At 55.3% G+C, this 22,025-nt stretch overlaps 4 protein-coding genes across 8 annotated transcripts in view; 2 read left to right on the top strand and 2 right to left on the bottom strand.

Moving 5' to 3' along the window:
- Positions 1–2,008, top strand: part of NFKBIB (NFKB inhibitor beta) — a 34,401-nt gene extending 32,393 nt beyond the window's left edge. For both annotated transcript variants that reach the window (XM_059666629.1, XM_059666631.1), the window contains 3 exons: positions 815–903; positions 993–1,253; positions 1,868–2,008. In XM_059666629.1, the coding sequence (XP_059522612.1) occupies positions 815–903; positions 993–1,253; positions 1,868–1,963 (446 nt within the window). In that variant the 3' untranslated portion in view covers positions 1,964–2,008. The remainder of the gene's footprint in view (positions 1–814; positions 904–992; positions 1,254–1,867) is intronic.
- Positions 2,009–2,098: 90 nt separating this feature from the next.
- On the bottom strand, positions 2,099–6,048 carry CCER2 (coiled-coil glutamate rich protein 2). Its single transcript, XM_059666636.1, has 5 exons — positions 4,560–6,048; positions 4,274–4,314; positions 4,039–4,126; positions 3,076–3,638; positions 2,099–2,437 (listed from the first exon to the last, which is right to left on the bottom strand). The coding sequence occupies exons 1-5, from the start codon at positions 4,621–4,623 to the stop codon at positions 2,348–2,350; spliced, it is 846 nt and encodes a 281-aa protein (XP_059522619.1). The 5' UTR covers positions 4,624–6,048; the 3' UTR covers positions 2,099–2,347.
- A 120-nt stretch (positions 6,049–6,168) lies between these two features.
- Positions 6,169–17,871, bottom strand: SARS2 (seryl-tRNA synthetase 2, mitochondrial). 2 transcript variants are annotated; one of them, XM_059666628.1, is made up of 17 exons: positions 17,605–17,871; positions 13,778–13,873; positions 11,755–11,784; positions 11,531–11,617; positions 11,045–11,113; positions 10,765–10,819; positions 10,199–10,262; positions 9,840–9,945; positions 9,117–9,164; positions 8,784–8,892; positions 8,431–8,476; positions 8,261–8,348; positions 8,073–8,182; positions 7,283–7,376; positions 7,097–7,189; positions 6,940–7,005; positions 6,169–6,634 (listed from the first exon to the last, which is right to left on the bottom strand). In XM_059666628.1, exons 1-17 carry the CDS (start codon positions 17,869–17,871, stop codon positions 6,491–6,493), a joined length of 1,572 nt encoding a protein of 523 aa, XP_059522611.1. In that variant the 3' UTR covers positions 6,169–6,490. The 2 variants fall into 2 exon arrangements, with proteins under 2 accessions (XP_059522611.1, XP_059522610.1); XM_059666627.1 differs by lacking the exon at positions 11,531–11,617 and having other exon boundaries at positions 11,045–11,185.
- A 75-nt stretch (positions 17,872–17,946) lies between these two features.
- Positions 17,947–20,997, top strand: MRPS12 (mitochondrial ribosomal protein S12). Of its 3 annotated transcripts, none has more exons than XM_059666639.1 (3): positions 17,947–18,078; positions 18,379–18,446; positions 20,362–20,997. In XM_059666639.1, the coding sequence occupies exons 2-3, from the start codon at positions 18,398–18,400 to the stop codon at positions 20,730–20,732; spliced, it is 420 nt and encodes a 139-aa protein (XP_059522622.1). In that variant the 5' UTR covers positions 17,947–18,078; positions 18,379–18,397; the 3' UTR covers positions 20,733–20,997. The 3 variants fall into 3 exon arrangements, with proteins under 3 accessions (XP_059522622.1, XP_059522620.1, XP_059522621.1); XM_059666637.1 differs by having other exon boundaries at positions 18,031–18,175; XM_059666638.1 differs by lacking the exon at positions 17,947–18,078 and adding an exon at positions 18,127–18,170.
- The last annotated feature ends 1,028 nt before the right edge of the window (positions 20,998–22,025 follow it).

Raw genomic sequence — 22,025 nt, 5'->3', positions numbered from 1 at the left:
AATACTGAGGCTTCAGGGACCCAGGCATTGGGACCAAAGACTCCTGCCCAGACCCCAGATTATTGAGAATTGGCTGTGTGGGACCCAGAACCCCTACCTGGAGGCTCCAGATCACTAGGAACCCACATGCCTAGAGCTATTAGGCCAAATCCAGTGGTTGGGCCCAGCCTCCCCAGCCAGAAGGCACAACACATCCTGGACATCTCCCTACCCCCAACCATGGGTCCCAGCCCACCCAGGGTAAGGAAACTCAAAGCTCAGGCCCTCTGTGAAACTCTGGTACCCCAGGCTCCAAAAGGTTGACACCGGAGTTTAGGTACAGCCCTCTTCAGCCAGTTCTACCAGGGCCCTGGTGTCTGAGTCTCGGCTCTCCCATCTCTAAGTCCAACTACCCGGGACTGGCCCCTTCACAAAGGGACTGATGTCATCCAGGACCCAGTCAGTGTTCAGGGTCCACCCCAGGCCCCCAAGCTCACAGGTCCTTCAACCACTCAGGACCCAGGAATTTGAGTTTCAGGTTCTTTGTGAAGTAAGACCAGAGACTTAGGTTTCCTGTTCCCAAGATCCAGGCCTCCTGTCCGTAGGCCCAGGATCTTCAGCCACAGGCCCACAACCTAAGCATTGGCACTGCCAGCCAGTTCCAGTTCCCCTGAGACTTAGGCATTTGCCATGCAGATGCCTCTTTGACACACCCAGGAATTCAGGGTCCAGACCCCAGACTCGGTCACCCTCAGGCCACAAAGCCCTCCCCCGAGCTGTGGCATTGGGGGCCCAGGTCCCTCAGCCTCCTTGTCTAACATCACTCTGTCCCCAGGCCACACCCCACTCCATGTGGCCGTCATTCACAAAGATGCAGAGATGGTCCGACTACTCTGGGAGGCCGGAGCTGACCTAAACAAACTGGTGAGCCTCCCTAGGGAGGAGGTTTGGCAGGTTGGGGGTTGTCCCAGAGTGGGGCAGGGCCCCCTCTGACCTCTCTGCTACACCCACAGGAGCCCACGTGTGGCCGGAGCCCCCTGCACTTGGCAGTGGAGGCCCAAGCAGCTGATGTGCTGGAGCTTCTTCTGAAGGCAGGTGCTGACCCTGCTGCCCGCATGTACGGTGGCCGCACCCCACTGGGCAGCGCCATGCTCCGGCCCAACCCCATCCTCGCCCGCCTCCTCCGTGCACACGGAGCCCCTGAACCCGAGGATGAGGACGACAAGCCTGGACCCTGCAGCAGCAGTAGTGACAGTGACAGCGGGGATGAGGGCGTGAGTCAGGAGGAAAGACTGGGAGGCTCAGTGGGGGGCTCAGGGTAGATGGGCCGGTGGGAAAGGGAACAGAGAAATTAAGCGGCACATTGAGGCTGACCTTGGGCTGCTGTGATTTGAGAACTCGGGCAGGAGTGCAAACGGTGCAAGTACCTGGACAGGGGTTGCAGGGAGGGAGAACTCAGGTAGAGGCAGAGAAAAGATCTCAGTTGTAGTGACTGGTAGGTGAGCAGCAGTGATTCAAACACTGGCAGCAGTGGGAAAGACCTTAGGCAGCGGTGAGGCTGCTGCTTTGGAGAACCCTTGGGCAGGCGATGACATTGCATGGTGGGAGCTGAGGAATTTGGGTAAAGGCAGAGGGAAAGGCTGGAGGAGGGAGACCTCAGTGGCTGTAGAACTGGAGAAGCAACTGGGCTCCAGCTCCAGCAGGAGTGGGGAAAACACAGATGACCTTGAAAATGGTGGATGGAGAACTAAGCAGGGAAGTTGAACTACGAGTGGGGGGAAACGTGGGTTTCAAGGCAAGACCAAGTCCTAGGGCGGGTGGGAGAAATGGGGCAGCGGGCCAGGTGGCAGCCACCTGAGCCCCTCTGCCTGGCCTCCTCTGCCCCCAGGATGAATACGACGACATCGTGGTCCACAGTGGCCGGAGCACAAACTGGCTACCTCCTACCCCAGCTTCAAAACCTCTCCCTGATGACCCCATCTGACTTGTTAGTAGAATTTCTAATTAAATAAAATCCTAGTTCTGACAATCAGAGACTAGATTGACTGTTGCCTTCCCAGTCCTCCAGTTTACTCCTGGGCTCCATCCCTCCAAAACTGAGTGCTACACAGTAAGCCTGGGTGGTTTTCTTTGTGCTTTATTCACTCAGAAGGGTTGGAGTGGGTTTCGTGGGTGGCAGAGTGTTTTTTGAGTCAGTCTAAACCCATCCCCTTATTCAGGGAAGACTTGGCCCCTCAGGCCTGGTTCCAAGGCACACCCTTCTCCCATTCCTGCAGGTTGGGGAGAGGCAGGGGCTCCAGATGAGGTGGGGGTTTTGGGGTCACCAGTCCTAAGCCATAGGGTGTGCCAGGAAGGACATGAGGTCGCGTCAGCCCTCCCTCCTGAGCTCCTCCCCCAGCATCTCCGCTGCTTTCTTCAGCTCCTCTCTCACATGCTCCAGCTGCTCCACATCCAGCTCCTGGTGGGATCAGAAATGGGTGGTCAGCGCTCACCTCCAAAGGCAGGCCACATCAGTGGTTGCCCATGAATGTGGGCCATGGCAGCTCGCACAGTGGCAGCCAGCAGCAGTCATCTTGGTCATCACGGGCTGTGATGGTGACCACAGTGGTTGCTATAACCCTGGAAGAGGAACGTGACCAGTGGTGAGGTCTGTGGTGACTGCCATAGCCAACAGCAGCAGACACAGGACTAGCAAAGGTGCCCAGCTTGGATGCCATGACCCATATGGGGGGATGGCCATTTTGGTTGCTGCCATCAATCATGGAAGCATCTTACTTTCTGACCCAGCAATATATCCATCTCTAGTTCAGTGAATCAGGCACCGCAGCCTTTTCATGGGGCCGATGTGCTCGGCAGGGACTAGCAGTGGTGGCTAACTCAGATGCTCTGTGAACTGATGGTGGCCATCTGGGTGACTGTAATCAGAATGGAAGCCTTCTTGGTCAAGTAGAGGCCCTTGGATGTTGCTACCTAGTCCTGGTCACTGTGACCCAGTCACGGTGGACCTTGCTATTTAAGGCCCAACACTGGCAGGTGTTTGGTAGAAACCCCACTGATGTTTGGGCCACCCTGCTCCCCACTGCCCCCTCCACTCACCTCCCTCTCCAAAGCCTCTTCCTTCTCCTCCTGCTTGGACTCAGTTTCTGGCTGGCGGCGGTGGTGGTACAGCGAGTCCTTGTGCCTCTCTCTTCCCCTGCCCTTGGCCCCCTGCCACAGGCTGCTGCCCCCACCCAGCACATGCATGCCCTTCTCCTTGGCCTTGAACTGGGCCAGCTCCTCGTCACTGGCCTGCTCTGCCACCTGCTTCTGGGGGTCCCCTCCATCCTCTTGCCACCGCTTCCACAGGCCTTCGAAGGTCTCCATGGGCCCCCTTTTTTTCTTTTCCTCCTCCTTCTCCTCCTCCTCCTCCTCTTCCTCCTCCTCCTCCTTCTTCTGTGCCTCCTCATGGTCCTCTTCCTGGCGGAGCCGGCTGTGGAGGTGCTCGTGCATGGCCTGTTCCCGCACCTCAGACTTGTGGGTCCTCTCTGCTGCCTCCTCTTCCTCATCCCTCACTTCCTGGCTGGACCTCATCTTCCCAGCCTCCCGCTTCTTGAAATCGCTACCCAGCAGGCCTTTCTCCTCAGTGGACACACAGCTGTCGGGCTCTGTCTCACACATCTCTGGTGGGAAGAGAAAGGACACTGCAGCAGTTGGGGAACATCTGGAGGAGTTCTGGGGCCCTCCTGAGGTCCGCAGGGGGACTGCCCAGAACCAGGAGAGGAGGGTCAGGGCCCAGGGACACTCTGCCCCCCTCCTGTACTTCTAAGGAGCCCCAAGGGTGGGCTGGGGACCAGGCTGGACACTTTGGGAGAAGGGAGGGGCATGAGAACTTGCTGCACCACCACCTCCTCCGCCAGCCAGAAATGGAGCCCAAGCAGGAGAAGGAAGAGGCTTCGGAGAGAGAGGTGAGTGGAGGAGGCAAGGGAGGTCCTGGGATAAGAGAACACCTTCCAGGCAGCCCGGGGCAGAACTCTGGGTGGGGTGGGCTTCCAGAGGAACTGGAGCCTGGGTCCTCCTTACCTTTGTGCAGGAGAGCCATGCAGGGGCCTCGCTGGGCCTGACCCAGAGTCAGCATTTCTGTGACTACCTCTGCCAGACAGCGGGTCAGCTGGGGGTGAAGGGTGAGAGGGGAGGTTGAGGGGAGAGCAGATGGGGGTAAGGAGAGCAGCTGGAGGGAGGTGATGTGGAGGAAGCTGGACAGGGAGGGCCAGGGCTCCAGGGAGATGAGGCAGGGCAAGAGGTCCACACTCCTTACCTCCTCCTTGGAGGATCTTGACGCTAGAGGAGCAGCGGTGGCTGTGGAGGAAGGAGATGGGAACTGGGCTTGGGACCCCCAGCGCTGTCCCTGGTGCTGATCCCAGCTCCAAGGGCGCCCTGATCCCTGTCCCCTCCCCAGCCACCTGCCCCATGTACTGTCCCCACCAGACAGCTGGGCCCATGAAGTTTCTCATCCGACCCGCTGGGTGTACTGTCCCAGCCCCCAGTCACCCTGCTCCCCAGCCTGGCCCCCGAGGTGCCCCTCCCCGGTTCCTCGCACTCACACGCCCCCAGCAGCAGGGACAGTGGCAGCAACAGCAGCACGGAGGGCCTTCCATGGCACTGCATGGTGGTGCTTCCCAATCAGGGTCCTCAGCGCTAGGGTGGCAGCTCCTTATAACCCACTCCCCACTCCCCCCCAGGGAGAAAGTGATGTCACCACCACACCCTCCTACTGCAGGTGGAACAGCTGCGGGGCGCTGACCTGCCTGAGTCCCTCAATTATTCATGGGGACCCACACCCTGCACCCTCTCCCCTCCTGCTTCCGGCACAGAACCAGCATGGGGATAGGGAGGTTCCCCGAGGTCTGACAAGCAAAAGGCCTCGTTGAAAGGTGGGCTTAGGTTCGAAGAAGCCACTTACTGACTAACCTCAGGCAACTCTTACCTTTTCTTGGCCCGTGTCCTCACCTGGAAAGTGGGTCTCATAGCCTACCTATCCCTGAGGTTGTGACTGGGCTCTGCCTGACTCCCAGCTCCACAGCTCCCAGCCCTGCAGCCCTTGGACAACTGCTTAACCTCTTTGACACCTGTTTCTTCATTTGTAAAATAGAGTTGGTGACAACCTATTCCACAGGTGAGGCTTGACGGTGAGGATTAAATAAATGAATGTATGTGTAAGATCATTTAGGCCAGCAGTCGCCAACCTTTTGGACCTCACGGGCCACCAGTGGTCCGAGGACCACCGGTTGGTGACCACTGATTTAAGCAGTTCTGGATACTGGGAACTCCTCAGGTTGCAGCACCTTCAAGCCTGTAATTTTTATTGAGCACCTACTACATGCCCAATGAGGCTGCTGCAGCGAAGGACTGGCACATTGTCTTGCACTCTTGGAGCAGGCATTTGAGAAGGGGTGATAGACAATACTCAAATAATCACGTTATGTAAGGAAGGAGGAAGAGAGGGAGGATTGAAGTGGGGCCTTGCAGACGACAGTGACAACCCTGTCGACAGTGACAACCCTGTCCTTTCCTGAGCTGGAGCCACAGGGGGGCTCTGGGCAGGGGGCACAAGCCCTAATGCCTGTGTTACAGGGGCGCTCCGGCTGTATGTGTGACAGGAGCAGGGAGACACCAAAGAGGCTACATGACTCCAAATGGGAGATAGCGGTGGACAGGACCGTGGAGGGGCTGGGATGAGAGTGGGCGGCTCTGGAAACATTCCGAAGATGCAACTGCCCAGGTCTGCAGATGTGGATGGGAGAGGAATTGAGGATGACCTACAGGGCTGTGGCCAGGGGAGCTAGGAAAATGGCTCCAAATGCTGCAGCGGGCACACCCAGGGGAAGAGCAAATTTGGGTTTCACCATCAATGCTGCCTACTGGCCCTCTCCCTGGAGCGGGGGACCGAGAGGTGAGGTTGAAATGGGTCAGGGAGAGGTGTCACTATCCCAAAATTGGGGGAGAGGCCTCAGCATCCTCTCAGCTCCCTGGTGGCCCCCAAGCTACTGAAAGGCGGGCCTGGGTTCAAACCCAGCATTGTCCATGTGCCCTAGGAGTTGCTGGGTATGTCCAGCCATGGCCCCTCTGATCATTTGGTACTTTTGAGCAATTGCCCCCACCCAAACTAGTTGGCCAGGGCCATCTCCCGTGCTCACAGATCCACAAAGACCATTGTTCTGACCATTTATTAGAGACTTTCTGCTAAGCACTAAGGGGGGTGGGAAGACAGAAGGGGTGGAGGCCTCTCTTCTTATCCCATCCCTAGATCCCTCCAGTCCCCAGATGGCCTGCTTCCCATTGGGACCCCCAATGACAACAAGATCACTGATTCTGAGGCAACAGGGAAGGAGAGGTGGACCCGGGAGTCCACAGGCCCAGGCCTGGAGCTGATGAGGAATACAGATGTCAGGGCAGGCTCAGGACATGTCTCAGGGTCCACAGTCCCCTCAGCCGGCATACAGCGACAACCCAGGTGGCCGATGAGGATGAGTCCTCAGTTCAAGGCAGGCTGGCCCGGGAGCCTGGGCTTCTGGCGCTGGTTGGGCCCAATATACTGGAGAGGCACGTGGGTGGGGGCTGTGATCCGATCGGTGCCAAGGTAGGGCTGGAGGGCAGGGGGAATGAGGACCGAGCCGTCCTGGGGACAAAGCAGGCCTCAGGATGCTGCCACTGCACTAGCCCTCCACCCCTGCCCTTTTGGGGTTAATTCACCATTTTTTTTTTTTTTTAAAGATTTCTTTACTGATGTTTATAGAGAGAGGAAGGGAAAAGGAGAAACACCAATGCAAGTGGGAAACATCGATCAGCTGCCTCCTGCATGCTCCCTACCAGGGATTGAGCCCACAATCTGGGCATGTGCCCTGACCAGGGATCAAACCAGCAACCTTTCAGTGCACGGGATGATGCCCAGCCAACTGAGCCACACTGGCCAGGGCCCCTCACCTTTTGCTGATTGCTCTCCAGGAGGGCGATGAGAAGGCGGGGGACAGCACAGGCTGTGGCGTTCACCTGGGAGAGAGACACGCTCAGGCTGAGGCCTGCTGGCGGGCCCCAGGGGTTGAGGTGGTGTGGACGGCTGGGAGTGGAGGCAGGTGCTCACCGTGTGGGCAAAGTGCAGCTCCCCAGCCTCTGTCTGGAACATGATGTGGAGGCGGCGGCTCTGGAAGTCTGTGCAGTTAGAAGCACTGGTGACCTGGACAGGGGGGTGGGGTGAGCTGAGAGGATCAGCTGTGGGGCCGGTGTCATCTTCTTTCCACCCTGCGTCCCCACTGGGGCGGGGGCTCACCTCGCCAAAGCGGCCCCGGCCTGGCATCCAGGCCTCAATGTCGAACTTGCGGTAGGCGGGAAGGCCCAGTTCCTGGGTGGGCATGTCCAGGACCCTGCAGCCATGGAGACAGGCAAGGCGAAGGTCAGGGTGAGAGGAGGAGGGAGGCAGTGGGAGAGAAGGTAGCTAAAAGTGGGCAATGGAAGTAAAAAAGGGAGACAGTGGCAAAGGGGACGCCTCATTGAGGCAGTGGGTGGTGATGGAGAAGGTGATAGAGGAGGCAGGAAGGAGCTGATGGGAGAGAAGGCCAGGGAGGAGAAAGGACTTGTGGCCGTGTCTCCAGGATGCTCACCATGGCCAGTCCCACGGTCTGTAATAATAGCACCCCAAATATTTGTAGTGGGTCACCCCAGAAAAAAGTCTGTGTTTTTCAGCGTCTTTTGAAAGCTACGTGTGACTGACAGTGAGAGGGGAAGTAGGCTTCCAACATCTTTAAGGCAAGGGGTGTGTCCCCCCTTCTCACCGGGTGGTGAGAAGCCGCCTGGGACTGCAAGAGAGGCAGCACCTTAGGGATGGGGAGCAACAGGAGGGAAGGGGCCTGGGTCTCGACCCTGGAGCACCCTGTGCTGCTGATGCTGTGGTTACAATCCCATAACCCTAGTCAGGACTTAGAGATCGATAGGCAGACAGATAGCCTACACAGGGAAAAGGGGGCAGGGGGAGAAGTGGAGAGGGTTTTCAGAATAAGGGGAGCGCCAGCCCAGCATCTACCTCCTCTCTCCCCCCACCTCAGCCCCACCCTCCTCCGCACCGGAAGTGCAAGCCCAGCTCTGTCAAGATCTCCATCTGCAGGGACAGAAACTCCTCCAGCAGTTGTGAGCTCTGTTCCAGCCCAGGGCCTGTCACCCCAAACATCTCCACCTGGCGCAGAGCAGGGGGCAAAGGAGTCAGGAGACCCTGGGCTGTTGGGTGGCCCCCCTAAGTCCCTGCTATGCCAACCTTGGTGAAGTGGTGCACTCGATATAGCCCCCATGGCTCCTTCCCTGTGTGTGTTTCTGCCCGGTAGCAGGTACTGGAACAAACCATCCTGGGGGAGCAGGGATGGGGGGGTCAGGGAAGGGAGAGGGAACATCACAGGTGGGGGCAAGGTCTACAGGAACTGGCATCACCTGATGGGCAGGTCCCTGAAGGCCACAGCGTGGTCCATGAAGTAGCCTGGGAGGAGAGGGGGACAGTCTGGGTCAGCCAGGGCCACCCTCCATCCACAGGAAACTTTTGTAGGATTATAAAAGGTATCCCCTCTGGCAGACACCACCTCATGTCCGGCATGTGGCTGGACCCTCACTGTGCTGTTAGGCAGTAAACAACCTGCACAGCTGTACATGTTGGCCCTGGGGTTGCCAAGGTACCCTGGGAGGCAGCCGCCACCCCCCAGAATACTCCAAGTTGCCCCCTTAAAATTGCCCCTGCTCTGAGGACACTGGAGGTGTACTCACCACCCTTGCCCCAGGCAGGTGCTCACCTGCAAGCCCCACCTCTGCTGTCCCGGCCAGGTTGAGGTCTTCAAAGCGGGAGGGGTCAATGTTGTAAATTTGGGATGGGTTGGCATTAGGTGTCATCCCACAGCCTTCCTGAGGAGGCCAAGCCACAGAGGTCAGGGGACAGCGAAGCACAGCCTCCTCCACTTTGCAGTCACAACCCCTGCTCCTCCCCTATAAGAATCTGGAATCACCCTGGCCTCCCTGTCCCATCCTGACCCCTCAAGCCAGCCCTAGGGCAGTTTCCTAGGGAGAGGGGCTGGCCTCTGCCCGGGGTCCCCAGCGCAGGAGAGCCGGAGAGCAGAGTCCTCACTCACAAACACAGCTCCTCGGAGAAGGTCTGGCACTGTCATGGGGGTGAAGCCCTGGGTGGGGAAGGAAAGGGGTGAGTAGCACAGCCAAGACCCCCCCAGACCCCAAGCTCAGGCCTGAAGGGACACTGAAGATGGCCACTGGCACTCCCTTGTCACTCCAAAGTCCATTCCACTTCGGAGGAAACTGAGGAAGGCCTGAGCAGTGGGCTTTGCTGGCCCCGGCCCTGGTGTCCCTGTCACTGGGACCCTCTTCTGGCACTTCATGGTTTCCACACTCAGATCATACCACAGATCATAGTTCTATCATTCCCTCCCCTGCTTAAAGCCTTCCGTGGCTCCCCAGGTAATGTCCCAGTCCCTTGCCATGGCCAATGCCCCACCGCTGTCAATGGACGCCATGATTCCGCAACACTGTGTACACAGCAGGCAGGCAGGCAGCAAGCGCAGTGGTTACAAATGTAGGCTCTATCCTTGAGCCTACATGCTAGCTATAAAGCCTTCAGCTACTTACTCCCCTTCCAGACCTCAATTTCTCAATCTCTAAAGTGGGGATAATACTAGCACCCACCTCAGAAAGTTGTCATAGAATTAAATGTGTCAATGATACATGTGAAGTTCTGAAAACAGTAACTAGACAGTGGTCACAGCCCCTCCGCACTGCCGTGAGCCTTCGGAGCTCAGCTGCAATGCCACCCCTCCAGGTAGCCTCTCATACTTGGACCATACCCGCTGGATGAGCTTGCTGAGGGTGAAGTTGACCAGGCCATGTTGCAGGAGGGCCCCAGCCCCGCGCAGGTAATAGGAGCGGTGGCCAGACACGTGAGACAGGCGCCTGAGAGACAGATGGGCAGACAGGCGGGGGCTTGTGGACCAGGACTTGGAGGCTGGGGGCGTTGCGGGTGGAGGGAAAGACTGAATACCCAGGGGCAGAGGCCCAGATGCCAAACGGGGAACCGGGTATCAAACATTCATGAGGGGTGCGGCCCAGGTGGTTCCACACCCGGTACTGGGCTGGGGGAGGCAGAGCCGGCAGCCAGCTGTTGGGGTGGGGAGGGCTGGGTGGAAAGGGCTGGGAGGGAGCTCACTTCTGACGGATGATGTCAAGTTTCTCGGCGATTTCCAGGTGGCCCCGGGGTTGGAAGGAGAAAGCTGGATGTGGATGAAAAGCAATGGGCTAAGATGGGGAGAGGCAGGGAGATGGGACAGAGAGAAAGATTAGAAAAACGGCGGGAAGGAAAGGCAGTAAGACAGAAAGGGAGCGAGAGGAGAGAGAGGAAGAAAGAGAAAGGTTAAGATGGATGCAGAGATGGGAGCCAGAAAGAGATTGAAGGCAGGATCAGAAAAGGAGAGGAAGAGAGACGGGAAAGAGAAGGAAACACTAGGTCGAAGGGAGAGAGAATCAGAGAGAGAGAGAGAGAGCCAGAGAGGAAAAGCCCACGAGAGATGGGGCCAAAGACAGTTGGGCAGAGACAGGGGCAGGCGCACAGACACAGGGTGAGAGGCCCGGTGAGGTGAGGGGAGAGAATAAAAACAGAACTGCCCCCGAGAGACAGCCTCCCTGGGCTCCAGCTGAGGAAGAGGAAGCCAGCACCGCCCCAGACCCAGAAGCCCCGCCCCCAGCCTGGGGTGCCCGGGCCTGAGTGTGGCCCACCTGGCTTGTCTCCGATCACGTGTAGCACTCGGGCTTGGCTCTCGTCCCCGATGGGCTGCAGGGAGACAGAGGGCATCACCAGAAATCACCTTATAAAAGGTACCCCCTCTGGCAGACACAGCCTCATGTCGGGCTTGTGGCTGGACCCTTACTGTGCTGTTAGGCAGTAAACAACCTGAACAGCTGTACATGTTGGCCCTGGGGTTGCCAAGGTCACCAACAGGTCAGAAAGGTGGCACTAGGCAGGCCCGTGGCCTCCGTTGCCCAGCACAGGCCTTACCACGTCTGGGTGGGTCTGGTTGGGCAGCCTCAGCGCCCGCAGGTAGAACTGCTCCTCAAGCTGGGCCTCCTTGGGGTACAGGAGCACGAGCTGCTTCCGGATCTCCCGGCCCCGTGCCCGCAGACTCTGATACTGCGGGTCCTGGGGGCAGGGTGAGAAGGGTCAGCCCAGGCCAGGGTGGGGGAGTCCCTCCACCAGTCTGACCTGGGTCCCTGCTGGCAGAGCCTCTGTAGTAGACAATTTGCTGCCTCTGCTTTTGGCTCAATATCCTTAATTGCCTTTAGGGAACCTCCCTTCTTCCTTCACCTTCACATGGCACATCCTTGGGGACATGACTCAGGCCTGGATTACTGGAGCATTTCATTGCCTTGGCCCCAGTGACTGGCTCAAAGACAGGCACCTGACACAAACCAAACTTATGAGAATCAGCCCCAGGACTACGGCTGGAGCTATAAGGGAAGAGGTTCTTTTTGTCCCCGACCCTGCCTCCCTTCCCCCAAGGGGAGAAAGCTGGTCTGGGAATAAGAGGGAAGTAGAACCAAATACAGAGCCAGGACCTAGACCTAGCTGTACCTGAAGTTTGATTTTTAGTTTCATGAACCAATAGAGCCTGTTTCCCCCTTCTTAATCCTCATACAATGGAGGAATCATGACTGATATATGAACTGCCCACCCCCCACCTGGGACAGTATGTGAACTCCCTGTGGTACCTGCTGCACTTGATTGTTGTCTTGGTTCACCTGGTAGAAAAGACAGACAGGGTGATTGGTTTGATTCAGCTGAGGGTGGGGAGGAGGGGGGTGAAAGGTCAAACAGGCCAGGGGATCTGAACTGTTGCTCTGTTAATGCCTGGCTGGGTCCCTCCTTGACTGTGCCTCAGTTTTTGTCAGTAAAGCTGCGAAGAGGCAAAATAACAATAATAATCACACCTGCAACCCCATTTACTGAGCGCTGCCTCATGCCTGGCACCATGCAGAGGGCTCTCACATGATCCTATGTCTTCACAACCTACTCCACGAAGTTGGCATCAACGTGACCCCGTTTTGTTTTGTTTTTGTTAATCCTCACCCGACAATATTTTTTCCATTGATTTTTAAAGAGTGGAAGAGAGAGGGAGTGACAGAGAGGGAGAGAAACATAGATGTGAGAGACACATTGATTGGCTGCCTCCCGCAGGCACCCGACCGGCGCTGGGGATCGAGCCTGCAACCAAGGTATGTGCCCTTGACCAGAATCGAACCCACAACCCTTCAGTCCACCGGCCGACATTCAAACTGGCTAGGGCCGTGACCCCGTTTTGTAGATGAGAAAACTGAGGATCAGAAAGACAGTCTGTGAGCGTGTGTTGGAGGCCTGCGACCAAGGGCCTTTGATTCCCCAAGCCTCTATGATGCTGAGCAACAGAGGGAATCAGACGGAACTGGGTCTGCATGCTGGGTGCTGACCCGCTGTGTGCCTCTGGGCATATCTCTTTCCCTCTCGGAGCCTCGGCATTCCCATCTGTGAAATGGGATGATAACAGGACCTCCCAGCAGGCTGGTGCATGGCTTCCCTGAGATGATGCTCTGGCACTCACTGACCATTAACTGAGATCAATTGTGTTGTGATGCTTGTGGCCCAGGGAGGTGTAATCAGTGTTGCGAGAGGCCTTCGAACAGAGTGCTGAAAGGCAGCCCAATGCCTGGATGCGAATCCTGCCTCTCCCGCTTCCTGGCTGAGACTGAGGCACGTTTTAACCGCCTGAGGCCTCAGTCTCCTCAGCTGTAGAATTGGGTTTGTACTGTCCCGGTCTCAGTGTTGTGAGAATTTAGAGTAAGGGAAGCATCTAGAACAGTGCCTGGCACACAGTGACTGGCATATAAATGCCTGCTATTGTTTTTATGACTATTTTTCAGCCTTCTGCAGCAGATGCTGCTGGCTGTCTAATCCACACTCACCTGCCCTCCTTCCTCCTTTCCCACAGACCCCCGACTCAGTCTGCCTCCCAGGCTGCCTGGAGTTCAGGGAACACGGGTCCAGCTGAGGTTGCCTCTTGCTGCTCATGGGTGGGCGTGGGAGTTCTGGGCCCAGGAGAGTGAGAGGATCTGCTGGAGGCTTCGGGGAAGGTCTCCCTACTCTTGGAAAAGGCACCCAAGCCAGAGAAGCCCCCTTTTCAGCCTCTGGCAGAGTCACTGGTAGAGACACTGTACTATGCCAACCATCCTGGAACTGTGAGAGGGGAAACTGAGGTCAAATCACCACAGTGAAGTCATGGGAGAGAGAGGGAAGGAACCTGGGTTGGGGATGCTGGGGGAGCCACTAATTTATCAGCCCCAGAAATGCCTGGCCCTGGGCGGCTTGTTATGTGAGGTAATGAATGTCCACATCCTTCAAGTTCCTTAAATTTGGTTTCTCTGCCCTAACCGGTTTGGCTCAGTGGACAGAGCGTCGGCCTGTGGACTGAAAGGTCTCAGGTTCAATTCCGGTCGAGGGCATGTACCCTGGTTGTGGGCACATCCCCAGTAGGGGGTGTACAGGAGGCAGATGACCGATGTTTCTCTCTCATGGATGTTTCCAACTCTCTATCCCTCTCCCTTCCTCTCTGTAAAAAACCAATAAACTATATTTTTAAAAAAGAATAAAAGATATATGCAAAAGCATATATAAAACAAAATTTTAAAAAACTTTGGTTTCTCATTAAAACCAGCCAGTGGCATCCTGCCCGCACCCCACCCACCTAGGACCCAAGCTTACCAGCAGGGCCTGCACCGCCTCCGCCACGGCCCCCTTCTCCTCCTCCAGGCTCCGGATCTGCTCCCGCAGCTGCCTCAGCTCCTGCCATGTCGCGATCTGGGGGTGAACACAGCAGGGGAAGATGTGAAGCAGCCCCCGTCCTCTGCCCCACCTGGACCCTCACTGTCCGGGGCAGCCATTCTCCCCCCTTCCCTTCTATGAGGACTTCCTGGAGCTTCCCTTCCTCAATCCCCACGGACTGGACGATGGGCCCTAAGGAGAGCTGAACAGCTGAACAGGACAACATCCTCAGGGACACAGAGCAAGGAGATGAAAGCGCCTGGCACTGAGGGCGTGGAGCCGAGGCCCCGCCAGCACTCAGACTCCACGTGGGAGCAGAAGAGCCTCTACCCCAGGGGATGCCGGAGCAGCTAGCCCTGCACTCTCCAACGCGGGGTCAGGGGCGAGGGAGCCCCGCTCTCCCCTCTGGGGCACACATGTTGCCTGGGAGGCCCTCTGGGGGCCCAGGTCCCGGGGCAAACTCCTTTGTCCTCTCTGGTTGCAGTTTCTTTTCAACCAAAGGGTATAGACACTGCCCTGCGGCCCCGGGCCAGAAACCTGGAGGGGACACCGGGCCACAGGCTGGGTTGCTACCCATTTAGAGGCTCCTCCTGGATGTTCCCTGTCACCATGTGCAAGATGACTCTGGGAAAGCATCACCCAGATCGGCTCCTCCTCCTTAGGGGCAGCCCCACCAACTGCCATCCTCCATCCCAAAGCCCTGGGCCTCCTGCTGGATGCCACCCCAGCCCCGGGGCCAGGCACCAGGGCTTGTCAAATCTGTCCTCCCCATCCCCCTCTCCCGGATACCCCAGATCCTGTCATTTCCAATGAGGATCCCTGTGTGAGCCTCCAGCCTTCAGGCTCCCTTCTCCCCACAATCCGGCCAGCGCTCTTACACAGCTCCTCTTCTGCCTGGGAGTGAGCACTGCTCTGCAGTCCCCGGGAAGTCACACAAGGCCGCATGCCACAGCCCTCCTCACACTTTATGCCCCAAAGAAGTGTTCTTTTTCAAGCTTTGGGATGCGGTAAATAGACACCAAATTTACCATTTTAGTCATTTTTTAAGTATACAGTTCAGTGACACAGAGTACATTCACACTGTTGTGTTACCATGATCCCTATCCATCTCCAGAACTCTCTCACCTTCCCAAACTGAAACTGCACCCATTAGACACAAACTCTCACTCTCCCCTCCCCAGCCCCTGGCAACCACCATTCTACTTCCTGACTCTATGAATTTTACTCTAAGTAACTTAGATATAAGTGGAATCATATAGTACGTCTTTTTGTGACTGGATTTTTTCACTTAACATATGTCCTCAAGATTCACCCATGAGCCCGGCCGGTGCGGCAAAGTGGATTGAGCGTTCTCCTGTACATGCCTGGGTTGCAGGGCTCAATCCCCAGTAGGGGGCATTCAGGAGGGCATGTAGATCGATGTTTCTATCTCTCTAAAATAAATAAAAACATATATTTTTTAAAAATATATTTTATTGACTTTTTACAGAGAGGAAGGGAGAGGGATAGAGAGTTAGAAACATCAATGAGAGAGAAACATCGATCAGCTGCCTCCTGCACATTCCCCACTGGGGATGTGCCCGCAACCAAGGTACATGCCCTTGACCGGAATCGAACCTGGGACCCTTGAGTCCGCAGGCCAACGCTCTATCCACTGAGCCAAACCGGTTACAGCTAAAAACATTTTTTTAAAAAGGTTCATCCAAGCCCTAGCCGGTTTGGCTGAGTGAATAGAGTGTCAGCCTGCAGACTGAAGGGTCCCAGGTTTGATTCCAGTCAAGGGCACATGCCCAGGTTGCGGGCTCGATACCCAGTAGGGGGCATACAGGAAGCAGCCAATCAATGATTCTCTCTCATCATTGATGTTTCTCTCTCTCTCTTCCTCTCCCTTCCTCTCTGAAATCAATAAAAATATATTTTAAAAGATAAAAAAGTTCATCCATTATATAACATATGTCAAAACTTCCTTTTTAAGGCTGAACAATATTTATATATATATAGGGTAGGGTGTCCCCCCAAAATGTATACACACACTTTGAATAATTACTGATTCCAATGGGTTAAATCTGAAAAGAAAGAAACATCAATTGAGCTATCAGCTGTAAAGTATATATACATTTTTTAGGACACCCTGTATACACAAACACACACACTCACTCACACCACATTTTGTTTATCCATTCATCTATCAATGGACACTTGGGTGATGTCCACATTTTGGCTGTTGTGAATAATGCTGCCATGAACATGAGTGTGCAAATACCTGTTCAAGTCCCTGCTTTCAATTCTTTGGGGTATATACCCAGAAGTGGAAATTGCTGGATCATATATTAACTCTATGTTTAATTTTTGGAGGAACTTCCAGACTGTTTTTCTATAGTGACTGTATCCTTGCCAACACTTGTTATTTTCTGCTTTGTAAAAATAATAGCCATTCTAATGGGTATCTAAGCCAGGACTTTTAAAATTAAGTAGAATATAATAAAACATAAGAATGTATCATACATAGTAAGAGCAAGAATTGTTGCCCTGACCGGTTTGGCTCAGTGGATAGAGTGTCGGCCTACGGACTGAAGGGTCCCGGGTTCGATTCTGGTCAGGGGCATGTACCTTGGTTGCCGGCACATCCCCAGTGGGGGGCGTGCAGGAGGCGGCTGATCAATGTTTCTCTCTCATCTATGTTTCTAGCTCTCTATCCCTTGCCCTCCCTTTCTGTGAAAAGTCAATAAAATATATATATACAAAAAAAAAAAAAAGAATTGTTAGTAAAACTGGTTTCATCTTGGGGTGTGTGTACTAGATCAGGATGTGAAGTGTGTTTCTTACTCTCGGCCACAGTGTGAAAGACCCGAAATTATCTACATGTCCACCAAATGGGTATTTCGTCTTACCTCTAGGCTTTGGTAGTGCTGATCCCTCCACTGGGGACCCTCCTCCCGTTCCCTGGCTGACCTCTCTCATTCCACAGATGTTTGCTTAATGCCACCTCCTCTGAGAAGCCCTCCCAGAACGGTGTCCTCTACTCTTGTTTTTATAAAATCTTTATGTCCCTTCCGCCCCCTACGCTGTCTTTACAGCACTTACCAGAGATTAATTATGTTTTTAACTGTATGTTAAATCTCTCTCTTTCACTAGACTGTGAATTCAAATTGTCTTGCTCGTGAGTAAGCATAGTGGGGTAGTTAACACTGCGTCTGGAACCAAGCAGCACAGGTTCAAATTCCCACTTGTCGCCAGCTACGTGATTTTGGGCAAGTTAATTAACTTCTCTGAGCCTTATGGCACCTACCTCACAGGGCTGTGGTAAAACTTAAATGCGGTTAATATGTATAAAGCACTTAGAAAAGGATAGTAGGAGAGTCCAGGGGAGGGCTGCAAGGATTTGGGGTCCCCACCTTCCTCAGCACCGCAGCAAGACCTAAGTACGGTGACGCCGGTTCTAGTTGGACTAGATTAGCCTTAGGATGCGCCCGGCATGAAGTCGAAGCACGGAGCACATTGGCACACAGTTCCTAGCGCAGAGCAGCTACCCAGCACGCTTTGCGGAACCGGCCCAGGATGGGGGTCCAGGCAGCAGGGCCTCAGCGCTCGGTGGACACCGCGCACGTGCGTGAGGTCCTGGCATTACACGTGGAGAAGAACTAAACTTCAAGCGGTAAGACCGCCCCCTGCTGGAGAGCGTCTCGCGAGCCCATTCGTCCGTAAAGTGAACAGCCAATAGGCAAAGCGCTCTGGCCCCGGACGCTGGCCCGCGCAAGCGCACTCACGATCGCGGGCAGGTCGTCCGGCCGCAGCTCCCCCTTGCGGTGCTCTAGGGTGCGCGCGGCTTCTTCCGGGCGTGTGCACAGCGGCTCCAAGTCCAGCTGAGGGAGCGCGCTGTAGCCCTCGCGTGCGTGCTCGTACAGGAGGTTCCGATCTCGCCTCTCGGTTGCGAAACTTCTCCTTGGCCTCTGGCTGCAGACACAGCCTCCGCGGGGCCGGAGCCCTCGGCGGGCCACCAAAGGCCACCAGCGCCGGGCTACAGACGCAGCCATCTTGGCCAGGGGACAAGGCGACACACACCCTTCGTCCCGCCCACTCCGCGTTTAGACCAATTGCAAAGCAGCCATCCTCCGGCGGACGAGTCACGCGGACCTTGGAAGAGGTGACCCTCTTCCGAATCTCAAAAGCGGTTCAGTGAGAAAAGTTGACCGAGATTGACTCGGCCGTTGCCCAATCGCAGTCTTGGCCACGCCCCTCCAGTGAGAGGCGGGACCGGCCGGGCCCTACCGGGCTCACCGCCGGAAGTGGCGGGAGGCTGGGTTCGGCGTGCCGGCGGGCCCTGCTGGGGTCGGTGAGGTCGGTGGGCCCCAGGGGTCTCCAAACTTCCCCGGTTCTCGCCTGTCTCCCCTCTACTCCAGGGGGCGGGCGGGCCCCAAAGCCTGCCCAGGGCGAGCGTCAGAGGAAATCCTTTAGTTTAACCAGGTCCCGAGAGCGGGAAGGGCGCCTGTGGGTGCTGGCACTCCCCTCCTCGTTTCTGAGTCTCTTGTCCCCTGACACAGGGACGCCGCGGACGGCGGGATGTCGTGGTCCGGCCTTCTCCGGGGCCTCAGCATGCCCCTGAGCTGCAGTAAGTGGGCGTCTTGGGCTACGGAGTCGAGGCCGGACGAGGGACGTCTGTGCCTCTGCTCGGACCCAAGGGCATCAGGGTTTTAAATCACGGGTGGTTGTACGATGGGTTTTGGCGGAGCTCGGGTGCAAAAGCAGATGTGAGAAGCAGTTGCATTAAGGGCTACCATGTGTCAGGTGAGTAGCAGGAGTTGGGTCAATTATTTCTTCAGTAACCACTGTGCTTACCACCCGTGGTTTAGACTTCTGAGCAAGGCGTTTAACTCATTCATCCAGCTGATATTTTTCAAGGGCCTTGTGTGTGCCAGGCACCGAGAGCGATGCTTTATTTATGAACTTACTCCTTAACAAATACTAAACCTTTGTGAGGTACTTCCTTCACTCATTCACCTTCTGTTCGCCACTTACCAAGGATCGCAAGGCTGAGCAAGACAGGCCTGCACCTGCCTGGGGAATCGGCTGACACGCAGGTCTCATGAGAGCCTCCCACACATGGTGTTCAGGAGGGAGACATGGTCGTGAAGGACACGGAGACATTGAGTAACCGAGAGTCTTTTTTGTTGTTAAATAGTTTATTGATTTTTAGAGAGAGAGGGAGGGAGGGAGAGAGGAACATCTGTGTGAGAGTGTAACATTTGATCGGCTGCCTCCTGCATGCCGCCTACCCGGGATCGAGCCCCAAACCCAGGCATGTGCTCTGGCCAGGAGTTGAACTGGCAACCTTTGGGTTCATGGCACCACACCCAGCTAACTGAGCCGCACCAGTGCTGCTGAAGGACACACCACTAGGAAGAGACTTCTAGGGAAGATTGTGCTGTAACTCGAGACATAGGAGAGGTGGTGGAGGACAGTAGGGCCAGGACCTGCCTTTGATGTGGAGGGGTGAAATTGGGTGTGAAAGGGCATCCATGCTATGACAGAAGAAAGACTGGACCTCAAATCCTGGACTGGGAACTCTTAAGAGGACATGGTCCAGGGCTGTCTCAATCACTGCTGTGTCTCCATTGTTGGGCCACGAAGCAGTAGGTGCTCAGTGAATGTTGGTTGAAGAGAATCCAGTTATCTTTAAGTCTTGCATCCTGCATTTTATCCATGAGCAAATCCTGTGGGTCTGTCTTGGAAATATATTCTGTCCCCACCTGCCTTTCCTCTTATTATAGTGCAGCTACACTGGTCTCCTTTCCGTTGATGTGTTTGGGGACACAGGCTGTAGCTGGGTGAGCAAGGGGGTGAGTGAGATGAGGTAAGGGAAGTACCAGGCGCAGACCCTGTCGGGCCTTGTGGGAGGACTTGGACTCTTACCCTGAGTGAGATGGCCCCACAGGAGGCCTCTGAGCAGGGGAAGGATGTGATCTGATCCGTGATCTGATCCAGGTGGCACGGGGTCCCTCTGCCTGCATGTTGGAGCAGGTAGTGGGAGTGGGGAGGCCTGGGAGGAGAAGAGGGTGGACAGGACAGGAGAGAGTATAATGGAGGAGGGAGAAAGAGTGTGTTTGAAAGTTCAGCTGACAGGATCTGCTCACAGGGTGTGACAGGAGGAGGAGTGACACCTTCCTGAAATACCCCGTAGTGTTGCTGTGGGAATGGCGTGAGTTAACGTAGGTGTGAGGCATAGAACAAGATGTGAGCATTGTGAGCCTGTTTGCTTTCATTATTCTCTAAACAGCTTTACAATTAATACCTTTCTTGCAGAATAAAATGAGTTAATTCATGTAAAATGCTTAAAAGAGAACCTGACATATGGTGGTTGCTTAATAAATGTTGTTATTGTTATCCATGAGTTCCCAAAGATGTCAAATGGCATCTTATAAAGGGCTTGGGACAGTGCCTGGAACATCAGAATTGAGTTGCTAATACTGTTACTTGTTCATTGGGATAATAACCCCACTCTGCCCTCCCGCATTGTGTCTTTCCAGGCCTCGCCCTGGTCCCCCGGCTCTGGGCCACCCGCCCCATGGCCACCCTGAATCAGATGCACCGTCGGGGGCCTCCGAAGTGGCCGCCTCCAAAGATGGGTCCCACAGAAGGCCGGCCGCAGCTGAAGGGCGTGGTTCTACGCACATTCATTCGTAAACCCAAGAAGCCCAACTCAGCCAACCGCAAGTGCTGCCGTGTGCGGCTCAGCACAGGCCGAGAGGCCGTCTGCTTTATCCCAGGAGAGGGCCACACCCTGCAGGAGCACCATGTTGTGCTTGTGCAAGGCGGACGCACCCAGGACCTGCCTGGTGTCAAGCTCAAGGTTGTGCGTGGCAAGTATGACTGTGGCCATGTGCAGAAGAAGAAGTGACCGCCAGGGGTGGGGTGGGCTGGGGTTTCCGTAGAACAAGAACCTTTGTCTGTGGGTTCCTGCAGTGTCCTTGGGAAGCTAGGCTAGTTCTAGAAGCAGCTGGCCCTGGTTCAAATCCTGGCTCCTCTTCCATCAGGACCACCAGTAGCCCACCGACATCCTTGGTGTTCATGTGTAGAGTGTTGGTGCAAGAGGCTTCTGCTGGAACTGTACCCTGTTGCCATCTGATGAGAAGGGGTTGCAATAAACACACACACAGACTCTGGTTTGACGTGTACACCTTGACATATTCACCCTCCGTGTGGTCTTGGCAACTGAATGACCTCTGGGCCTCTGTTTCCTCCTCTACTCACAGCATCCCCTTTGTTGGGTTTGGTGAAGATTAGACACTGAACAAAGCGCATGCGGATGGCTACTCTGTTTTAAGGTTTGGAGTCTGGTGGTAGGACTGAGAGAGACCCAGGTCCCCTTCCTGCAGGCCCGGTGCCTGGGCAAGGAAAGGCCTGCCCTCAGGCTTCCTCCTGAAGACGGAAGTAATCGTAATGGTGGTGATGAAGGAGTGTTGAGAAAGGACTGAGTGGGGACAGGGGAGGGCACTGCTGCCTACATGGGAGCTTCTCTTCTGTGTTATCCTCAGAATCACACCCCTGCGTTCAAATCACACCTCGACCTCTTAGTTCGGTGACTTTGGGTTTATTTGTCCCCCCGACACCTCCGGACTTGTTTTTTTTTAATATATTTTATTGACTCTTCACAGAGAGGAAGGAAGAGGGATAGAGAGAGTTAGAAACATCGATGAGAAACATCGATCAGCTGCCTCCTGCACACTCCCCACTGGGGATGTGCCTGCAACCAAGGTACATGCCCCTGACCAGAACCGAACCTGGGACCCTTGAGTCCGCAGGCCAATGCTCTACCCACTGAGCCAAACCAGTCAGGGCCAGACTTGTTTTCATCCCTTGGGAAATGGTCCTGAAAGTAATACTGCCCTCACCTGATTATATGGTTGGCCATGTTAGATTTTAAGATTGGGAGCTGGGCTATATCCTTGGGCTCTGGAGCCCAACTCAGGTGCAAGTTCTGCTCCCCTACTTACTGGCCAGGTGACCTTGGGCAGGTCATTAAACTCTGAGCCTGTTTCCTCCTGGACTAAATGGCATAGATAATGGTCCTGCCTGAGAGCTGTTGGGAGAACCGCTGAGGACTGGCATCAGAGCTGCCTCCTTTGCCAGCACAACGCTTGGTACACCTAAAGGTCTCACAATTGAGAACATCCCACAAGGCCTTTTAGGA

Source organism: Myotis daubentonii, chromosome 15 (genome assembly GCF_963259705.1).
Source record: "Myotis daubentonii chromosome 15, mMyoDau2.1, whole genome shotgun sequence".
In the NCBI taxonomy this organism is placed as follows: domain Eukaryota; kingdom Metazoa; phylum Chordata; class Mammalia; order Chiroptera; family Vespertilionidae; genus Myotis; species Myotis daubentonii.
The sequence above is the reverse complement of the archived record's forward strand: the minus strand, read 5'-3'. Positions and strand labels throughout refer to the sequence as shown.

Excerpts from the sequence above, each read along its gene's own strand:
- SARS2 (XM_059666628.1), bottom strand. The coding sequence starts at position 17,871 with ATGGCTGCGTCTGTAGCCCGGCGCTGGTGGCCTTTGGTGGCCCGCCGA. Across the intron at positions 8,893-9,116 it reads TTCTCCGAGGAGCTGTGTTT|GAAGGCTGTGGGATGACACC; the intron begins GTGAGTGAGGAC and ends TGGCCTCCTCAG. Across the intron at positions 7,190-7,282 it reads GCCGGGGCCGCTTTGGCGAG|GTCACCAGTGCTTCTAACTG; the intron begins GTGAGCCCCCGC and ends CCCCCTGTCCAG.
- CCER2 (XM_059666636.1), bottom strand. The coding sequence starts at position 4,623 with ATGCAGTGCCATGGAAGGCCCTCCGTGCTGCTGTTGCTGCCACTGTCC. Across the intron at positions 4,315-4,559 it reads GTCCCTGCTGCTGGGGGCGT|CCACCGCTGCTCCTCTAGCG; the intron begins GTGAGTGCGAGG and ends CTTCCTCCACAG. Across the intron at positions 4,127-4,273 it reads CAAGATCCTCCAAGGAGGAG|CTGACCCGCTGTCTGGCAGA; the intron begins GTAAGGAGTGTG and ends CTTCACCCCCAG.
- MRPS12 (XM_059666639.1), top strand. The coding sequence starts at position 18,398 with ATGTCGTGGTCCGGCCTTCTCCGGGGCCTCAGCATGCCCCTGAGCTGC. Across the intron at positions 18,447-20,361 it reads CAGCATGCCCCTGAGCTGCA|GCCTCGCCCTGGTCCCCCGG; the intron begins GTAAGTGGGCGT and ends GTGTCTTTCCAG.